General features: G+C 37.7%; 1 protein-coding gene across 1 annotated transcript; it reads right to left on the bottom strand.

The window, feature by feature from the left end:
• Nucleotides 1-547: 547 nt before the first annotated feature.
• On the bottom strand, nt 548-6,184 carry LOC101292871 (probable sucrose-phosphate synthase 1-like). The gene is made up of 13 exons (XM_004292927.1): nt 5,906-6,184; nt 5,730-5,817; nt 5,124-5,385; nt 4,939-5,002; nt 4,123-4,821; nt 3,875-3,994; nt 3,624-3,755; nt 3,268-3,444; nt 2,752-2,805; nt 2,612-2,674; nt 1,527-2,477; nt 1,266-1,393; nt 548-821 (listed from the first exon to the last, which is right to left on the bottom strand). The coding sequence occupies exons 1-13, from the start codon at nt 6,092-6,094 to the stop codon at nt 548-550; spliced, it is 3,201 nt and encodes a 1,066-aa protein (XP_004292975.1). The 5' UTR covers nt 6,095-6,184.
• Between the last annotated feature and the right edge of the window lie 3,701 nt (nt 6,185-9,885).

The following is a 9,885-nucleotide window of genomic DNA, read 5'->3' as shown; positions in this document are numbered from 1 at the left end:
GAGGAGATATAAGGATGAGAGGGTATTATGGTAATTTATTAGTGAAATTCGGATCAGGCCCGTTATAACTTGGTTTTGGACTTGGATTGGTGTCCTAATTTGTATAACAAATTATGGAAAAAGGGTTTTTTGTGTTTAGAAATTTGGTTGGTCCCTGGCATGTTATTCTCCCTGGCAAAAACAAGAAAGATTTCAAGAGTGATTTATCATTTATACAATGAGCTAGTCTTTAGCAGACTAGCAAGTAGTAACCAAGAACAACATATCGAACTCGAACCTCAGCATAATATTGGAGGTCAGTCTCGATTGTAAACAGAACTTGAAAGGTCAATTAAGCAAGTTGATCCCTGACAGAAGCAGGGTCACAGCAAAAAGCAGATATGCTCCAAGTTACTTATTGATGGTCCAGTAATACCAAAGCCATGGAAGAAAAAAAGTTCAAGATAGAATTGCAGGCTGTACGTGTATGGTGATTTGTTCCAGGCGTGGGATTAACTAAAGAGTATGTTCATTAGGAAAAACAGCTTACAAATTGCATAAGGGCTGTCTACCCCTTGATGATCTTTAGTTTCACCAGTGATGATCGAATGTCTTCATCAGAGCAACCTTCACTTTGAACAACATTGGGACTGTCAACTGGAAGGACATGTTCCAAAGGAAAGTTTCGGTTAGCATGAAGCTTACGAGCACTGGTACCTACTCCCTTCAATATAACAGTTTTGTGTACACCACCAAGCAAGCCTTCGTAGTCTGTGTCGCCTAGTTCTCCCACAAAGGCAACAATGTTTGACAAGTCCAATCCCCAACGGACATACAGATACCTGGAGAGACTACATGTTAGTGATTCATATATAATTGTAATACAATTTATGGAAGAATAATTTTCAACTAATCCTCAGAGAAGCACTGCATTGTCAAGTACAAAAGTAAGCAAGATATGCTCAAAGATATATAGGGAAGTATAATGTATAATAAGTTCCCATACATTCTGTTTCTCTTGCATCCTTAAGCAGACATCTTTGTTTCTATATACGAATGTCAGTGACTTTGTAATAAATTAGTTATTATTTAGACTTATCTCAGCATATGGGGAAATCAAATAGTATGATGAAGTTAACAAAATTTGTAAGTTGTGAAAAAAGAATGGACCTGCAGAGCCAATGTTCTGAATCAATATAATGCAGTATTTAGCATGTATTAGCCAGCAGTGACAAATGCATGTTAAAAGCCTTAAAAACAAATTAATTACTTCAGGGATTCTATACCTGAGGGCTTGTGATCTAGAAGCCAATACAGGGATGACCTTAAGCCTCGTACCATTCTGAGAATATACAACATTGCATCGAAGTGCCTGAATTCTCAAAATTTTCCGGAGTTCCTTAATGGGGTAAATCTGCACATGTTGATATAATAGACATCACAATAGTTTGAGAGAAAGAAAAAATCAGTTCTCCTTTGAAGTAATGTAATATTTAATCTGGAACCCTAATGATGTATGGAGACGGTTCAAAGAAGAGATATCTTACCGATGCTGGATCTTTCACAGTAAATGCATAGCAATGCTTAGTTGTTCCTGATTCATCTGCTGCAACTTGTCCATCTCCCTTTTTCTCATTGAAAGAAGCGACCCAACGAACCAAAGTCTTTCTCAAACCTTCTCCACCCCAACGGTATTCAGTGTGTGAACGATAATCCAAGTCTACCACAAAGGGAAGTCCAGAAGGACTATCCTCGCAGCTTGAAGATGGATAGTAGAGCTCACCACCACTGCTGCATATAAAACCATCGAACTGTGATGGGCTCAAACCTCCTGTGACCAAAAGAGACTGTATCTCTGATATGGAATAAGATGTTGCCATTATGAATCCTATGGGTCCTGCATACTTTTCCTTCGTTACTGTCTCAATAACCTTTTCAAAAATTTCACAGAACTCTGAGGTTGTATCACAATCCACAGCAATAACAAATACATGCTTCCTTTTCCTCAGCACAGGAAATTTACCAGCCCCAGCATTGTCTTCTCTATCTGTGGCACCAGCCTTTTGACTGCCTTCTAGAGCACCCTTTGACATTGTCACATCCACATTCTCTTCTTTAACTTTTCCTCCAGCGGCATCATTCTCTAAAGCATTATCAAGAGATCCAGCCCCTTCAAGTTTCTCACCATCCATAGACATAGATAGCTTCAAGTTCAAAGATATATCTTTTATATCCCTTAAGGAATCACCAGGTGATGAATCTGATCCTGAAGAATCAAATTCAGCAGCAGTTCTTCGCCATTGTGGCTGCCTTGGTTTGCAACTGGTTATGCGAGTTAGGTAGGTCTTACAATGCTCTGGCCATGAGAAAAGGTGTATGTTTTTCAGTCCATTGTGCCTGCATCTTGCCCAAAGATGCTTATCCGAAACAAGGTTCAGTAGGGCATCAGCAATTGACTGCTGGTCATGGGGGTCAATTAGCAGACCATTATCAAGAACCTGTCGTAATTCAATTGTATGTATTAAGTATAGTTAAGGTAACTAGAATTCAAAATTTGAGTCACTAACCAACCATCCAAAGAAAAATAGACAGTCTTTGAAATAAATAGAAATGAACTCCAGGAAAGACATACCCGATGTATATCAACAGGACCCCCATTTTTTGTGGCAACAATAGGTAAGCCATGAGCTGCTGCCTATTCAACAAAACCTTGAGTTGGATTTTATTACTCTACATCTCAAAGAACTCATCTGATAAAATAGAGAGATGTACCTCTATTAAAGTAAGCCCAAATGGCTCAATGAAAGCTGGATTGATGAAAACACCCTGCCAAGAAACCAAAAACTTATGAATATATAACTTGAGCAGTTGAGCCGTATAATTGTTATTAACAAGAGTTCAGGCTGCACTTAGACTTTCTGACAGAACAAATACGTACTAGAGATTAACAGAAGCGGTCAAGAACCAACCTCCCGTCTCCTAATCATAACATGAGAGATATTGCCAATTGTCTGATTAAGTAAATAGCAAAACAACCTCTTGCATAACCACTTGTATTGTCATATGGGGGAAATAACAAGTTTTTCGAGCTGAGCTTCAAGATTAACTTTGAGATTAATTAACCCAGTTTTCACTAAAAGTCAAGTTTAGCTTCAACTTGAATAAGTGAAAGTGTGATTACCAACAAGCACATATAGCTAAGTTTGATTGCAACTTGAACTTTATATGACTTTTAATCCAACTAGGCAGTAGTTAACCTTGTTCTAAGTTTCTAACAGATAGAAGTACCTTTGTTTTTGCTGCTAGACGATAGATGTCAGGAACATCAGACTGCTTGTGGTGTTTGGGATATGCCACATGACCATAAAGATCATACCTGTCAATCAGCTTTAAAATGGAAAGAAGCACGGAGGCATTTGTGCTGGACATTTCATCAATATCGTCACGGTTTCCCATTATTAACGTCTGCAATGACATAAAATGTGAAAGGTTCACCCTCAGATATATAACTATGTAAGTATATATACATATACATATATATGTTTACTCTTTCTTATTGACAGAATAAGGAAGCCTCAATTATTTTTCAGGGTACTAGGTACCTAGTTACACTTAGGAAGGTGCAGTTAAGAATTTGAACTTACAAGGTTAGCAAGATCCCTCAATGGGCGACACTCTCCAAACGCTTTAACTAAAGTCATAATATTCTTCTTAGGATCTGCCCTGGCAAGAAGAAGTATCATAGGCTTGCGTGGGTTGGTAAAGAAACGCATAATCTGCCAATAACAAATCATAAGTCTTCTCTGCCTTTTCATCCCATGAAAGAATGAGCATCAACTTAAATCTATCAAGCTTATAATCCAAACTAAGCAAAAGAAGAAAGAACAGTTATAACCTCTGACCAAATTGGCAGGTCAGGATTGGCAGAACTATCATCATTTCTTTCTCCTTCCCCATCTGCATCACCATCTGCAGGTGGAATAATATGATGAAATTCCATTCCAGGAGGTATTACCTAACCATAACAACAAGAACTGCAAGTAAGTAAAAATTACCACCAAATATCCTGTGTTTTTACTTTTGAGTGGGGGAGGCAAAATCTTAAATGAAAGACTTTGAAGAGATATATGCTTTGATACTTACAACCGTGCGAGGCATAAACCTGCCATGACAGCTAACACCCCTTTTGATTCTTGCTCTCAGTTTACGTTCTAGTATTGGATCAAAGCCATCATACAAGTTCCATTGTGAGTCTATCTCCTGTCTGGTGCTGGTTATAACAATCTCAGAGGAGTCAAGTGATAGTTCCTCTGCCTCTATCCTTCTCATAATTTTGTATGTTGTATTTATTTCTTCTCTTGATTGGCGTCCTTGTTTCAGAAGTTGCTCAAGCTTATCTCGTCCAAGTGAGTGACCCGTAAATAACATTGGGACATTCAAGGCTCCTGAAAGAAGAGCAGCAGAGTCACCTGCATCTGCATAGTGTCCATGAATTGCCACTGGCCACACTTGTTCCCCACCTCCGATTTGCTCTCCAAGCGCTTTCGACAACTGTATAATATGGTTAAGTGCTCCGTCTACAAACTCAGGAATGTGAGGCCAAAGGAGTTCTTTTGGAATGTATTTGTCTTTTGGACCAAATGGTATACGCACTATATAAGCCCCACTACTCTCCCCAAGCTCCTCTTGTGGATTATCAGAGTTCACTGGATTCAACATTTCAGTTGGTTCCCCATAACTCCAATCAACATCTGGAGCTGAAACTTGTCTTGTTAGTAAATCAACACGATAAACTCCAGGCATTGAACCCAAGGCCCTGGCAAGTTCCACAACATACTTGACCTGATAACATTAAAAGCATTATACTCCAGTGAATTCATAATGTATCGACTAAATGAACAACACATTGATTAGTGATAACAATATTAGAAACATGAGACTTCTATTCACAACAGTTACCTGGCCACCTGTATCAGAATCACGACCAAGCTCCATGTTTTCACCGCGTATCAAGCCATGGAGGCTGCAGGAAGTACTGCTTGTTAGAAAGCATCAATCTAGAGGTAACAGGAATGCAAGAGATTATCATATCATAATACCGAAACTTTAATTGCATCAATACTAAAAAAGGTTCAGCTCATTGCCTTATCAGCACTATATAGAATTTCTTTTCCTTTTGATGAGCAGCCCAGTTCTCCATCACATTGTCCATCACATCCATAGAATTCACTCTACGCATTCTGCCTCCTCTAAAGCTATCACTATGAGCCAAAATATCACCAACCGCATCTCTACTCTCTCCTTCAGATAAGTCCTCAGACATATCCTCAGTTGCCTCCCTCCTTCCCATTTCACGTTCCAGCCGACGGCTAGCTGTTCGTTGAGCTTCTTCTCCCTCAAGCTGATCAAGTAGCACAGCAGCACCACAACCATTTCAAACCTCAAAAACACAAAATATTCACTTCCACTCATCTTTATATAGCTTGATTAAACACAACACAGTCCTCTATCTATATAGATGAAATTAGCAACAAGATGAAACATGTGACAACTGTGAATTACACTGGCTCACTGTGATTACCAAATTAGAAAAATTTACACATTTTGTAAATCAATTTTCTTATAAACATTATAGAACCTATAATTTTTGTTATTTTTAGTAATATTCTGGACTCAACCATCAAATTACACAGAAAAAAAAAATCAAAATAGGAAAATTCTCGAAAAAAAGAAAAAAAAAAAAAACCTGTTCTTTTTGCGAGCGAGATTCCAAATCCGCCAGCACATGTTCTCGAGCCTGGTGTTCCTCTCCTCGGCGCTCCTCGCCGTCGCGGCAGCCTGAAAAACAAAACAAGAAACCAACCGGCGATCAAAAACCGAACGTGAAATCGAGAATAACGATGAGATTGGATTTCCGGCAACATACCCGAACCCAGGAGCGGTGGAGATCAGTCTCATCGTAGCGAGTGATGACCTCCTCAACGAAGTAGCGTGTGGGACTGAAACGACCGCGTTCCCGGAGCAGCAAAGACGACGAGGATTTGGCGTCGTCGAGGCCGGGACCGACGTCGAGAATGGCCTCTAAGTAACCGTTCACCCAGTCATTTCCCGCCATTGGCGCTTCACATGCAGAGAGCCAGAAAACAATGCAGTTTTGCTTGATTTACAGGTTTATATATACAAAGAGAGAAAGAAAGAAAGAAAAATGAGAAAACGGTTAATTAGAAGGGTGTGACTCAAAAATGCAGAGATGGAGTGAGGGAGAAGATTTCGGAGAATTTTTCCTTTCCTCCTCCACTTTGCGATTTCTCTGCAAAATTATAAGGTGGTGATTTTTGAAAAAACACACCTGAAAGTTGGATTCCTTTTATGCCCCTGGCTGTCTCTTCATACTCAGTCCTCTACGTGGACGCTATCGTTCTGGTTTGTCATCATACTCTGCTACAAACCACATGCCAATCTCTCATAGTCCCATCCTGCTTTGAGTTTTACCCTATCGATCTTTCACTTGCAGCTAAATCACATGAACATTACGTAGAATATGATATATTGGAAAAGAGAGAACTCAAGTTAGAAATAAAAAAATAACAAATAAAATATAACTTATAAATGAGTGGATCAAACCTAATTATTATATCGAAATCTTTTATGATTAAAACCCAAACACCTTAAAGATAATTAAGTCGAACAATATTAATACAAAAGTGGCCATGCTTGTCGCACTTTAATAGAATACAGGTTTTGTCTCAAACTCTCAGTCTAGAAAAGGGTAAGGAAAACTTGAGACATTTACTATGAGTAAAAATGAACATTTGAGTAATATTCTTCCTTTTTCTGCACCTTTAGCCGTATAAATTCAATTGATAGTGTTTCACTCCTCTTAAACTATAATAGCATTTGACATATGGTACATTTGCAATGAAGAAAATTCTTAACTTTCGGCAAATCTAGGCTAACTATAATTTAGAAACCAGGGCAATCTTGTATGAACAAGTGTTGGGAGCATAATGTTATTTCTAGCTAGAATCTTTTGATCAATTTCAAAGAACTGCATAATTATGTATAACCAAAATAATGGAATAAATTCCATGCGTCGCTTTTATATACCTCCATCTCGAAGATATTGTGTTGCATGTGTTGTTCTCGTATTAGAGTTGTACAAAAGTGATTCATGATACATGATTCAAAACCATAGATTATAGTTCCTACTTCCTAGTGCACAATATGAAAATATTGATCATCGAACCTTTTTAAAGAATATAGTTTTTTTTTTTCCTTTCTTTTTTTTTCAAGTGATGTAACCTGTTTGGTAGAGGCGCTCTACTGTGGTAATATACGCTGCATGGTGCATACAACGGGGTTTTGGGGGCTTGCTCTTGTTCTTACTAACTCAGGGCAAGGCTTGGAGTTGAAGACTGTTGTAACATTAGAATTTAGAGTCATCATATATGGCAAGGCTTAATTTCCAGACAATTTGTGGACAATTGTAAATAAGTCGTATCACTTTGAAATTGTAATGGGGATAGAATCAATGGTGCGCATAGTGTTTAGATGAATGGACTCATGAGTGAAAACAACAAATAGGGTTCAAAGGACGTCCTAGCCTGGCCGGATCATCCCCATCACTACTCATCTAGTATATATTCAAAAACTGAAAAAGAAACCGAAATCCATTCACTGATACATTCACATTCAGATCAGTACAATTTATTAGAGCAGCTAGCTACTAAACTGGCATGGCCTTTTCTTTCATAATAACCTACCAAACTGATATAAAGATTAATTAACATAATAATGAGAAATTGAGAAGAATTAAGACTAGATGAGTAGATGGAAGGAGAAACAGAGACGGATAGAGAAGCATATCATCATGTTGGCAGTGCTCGACTAACTTGTGATCCTAACTGTTTAATCAATTGATACCCAAAAGTCAGAGGAATCACATGAAATCAATCAAGCTGAACTGGAAAACAGAGATGGCCGGAGATTCATTATTAAAGAGGAGGGAGGTTATTATGCTTGTCCTTGAAACATTACAATGCTCAAGGCTGGCTTTTCCCGGAAGAATGCTTTTGGTAGCACCGTTATTGATGAGGGTTATATTTCCTATCCGCATCGTCCGCCGGGGGTGTGCAATTCTTGGTATAACATGCTGAGTTGGGCGACATATCTAACTTGTGATCCTAACTTAATCATTAGAACTACAAAACCAGCCTTTCCAAAATGGAGTGATGCATGATTTAAAGAAGAAGCACAATCAGGCCTATCGGAGAAACTAATGGTGAAAATGATGGAGGGGAAGCTGGATTTGTTAAGAAACAGAGAGGGCTAGAGACGGCGATTATTGTATAGGGATGAAAGCTAGGTTTGATGGTGAAGTTTATATAAAAGGGTATAGAAGGAGGCATGCATCTTTGGAATTCAAGGCTGAAAGTTTTCAGTCAAAATCCTAGAGACATTTGAATCAAATTCAAATGGTTTGGTACACTAGTCAAAGTAGTCAGTTGGTTCAGGGCCTTCAGAGTTCAGGCAGCTGATCTGGTACCAAGTACCAAAGTTATTTTGACCGAAAAAATTTACTACCTTCTCTCCTCCAAAAAGAAGTCTGTACAGATAAATACACTATTTGGGCTTTTTGGGCCTTCCCATTGGGTATTTGGGTTCCATAACCTTTTTTTCTTTGTAAGCTTAGAGACTTCGGTCATTCAATAATGAATCTATAAACATTTTTAGTGATCGACTCTATAAATTTTGTCGACAACAAAATTATAGAGACTATTGACATGTTTACTTATCATGAATCGACTCTATCATCCAATATTGATTTCGGATGGTTGATTTCTAAACTCATCTCTCCTCTTCGTAATCAAATTTCTGAGTAATCAAGAATCAAGTCGATTCCTAATAAGGAGGTGGGACTTGCATGAATACTTTTACACTAAATCATTTTTATTCATTTATGTGTTAGTAAACACAAAAATCTGATTACCTCGTCATTTCATGTCATTTTATTTCATTCCAAGCAAGTAAACGTGTTAAAGTAATGAAAGAATTATATAGTTAAAAATACAACTTTATAACAATATGGATATTTTGAGATATGGCTTATGAAATCGAATAGGAAAATACTTGTGTCCGGACTAATATGTACGTGTGCGTCCGAACTAATCGGACTAATATGTACGTATACGTCTGAACTCTCTCTTTACATACCTTTGTCAATATTGTAAATCATAATCTTAACCGTTCAAAAGTTGAATTAACCAATAAATATACCTTTGTAAAAAATCAATGTAAACAAAAATAGTTTGCTCAGCCGATTACATTAAACAAATGGACAATTTTAGTGGAAGTTAGAAGTCTCATGATCTACTGTCAATTTGTAAGATTCATTCAGCTGAGCAAATGAATTTTGTTTACATCGATTTTTTGCATAAGTGATCTTCATTGGTTCATTCAACTTTTGAACGGTTAAGATTATGATTTACATTAGCAAATGTATGTAAATAAGAGAAAGTTTGGATGCACACGTACATATATACTAGTCCGGACACAAGTATTTTCCAATCGAATATCGATGATTCAAAAGTTTTTTTTTGAATTTGATCCACTGCTCGACTAGAAGCTTTGCTGTGCTAGAATTATATGCAAAGAATAAATTAAAACAGATCAGTTTGCATGTAACTAAGATATCGCGGTTCCTTGTTTTCAGATCAAACTAATCACTCCATTGATGCCCACAATCTTCTAACTCATTACACAAACCCAACCGTACAGTTTCCCACCATAATTAAACTTCCATCATTCCATATGCCAATCGACCAAATGATTCTGAATCTCAAGTGTTTCCCTTGTCATAATCTCTGAAACAAACCCACATTTAGTAATCACACACACATCACAAAA

The sequence above is a fragment of the Fragaria vesca genome, linkage group LG2 (assembly GCF_000184155.1).
Source record: "Fragaria vesca subsp. vesca linkage group LG2, FraVesHawaii_1.0, whole genome shotgun sequence".
In the NCBI taxonomy this organism is placed as follows: Eukaryota; Viridiplantae; Streptophyta; class Magnoliopsida; order Rosales; family Rosaceae; genus Fragaria; species Fragaria vesca.
This window is presented reverse-complemented; position numbering and strand designations above follow the sequence as displayed.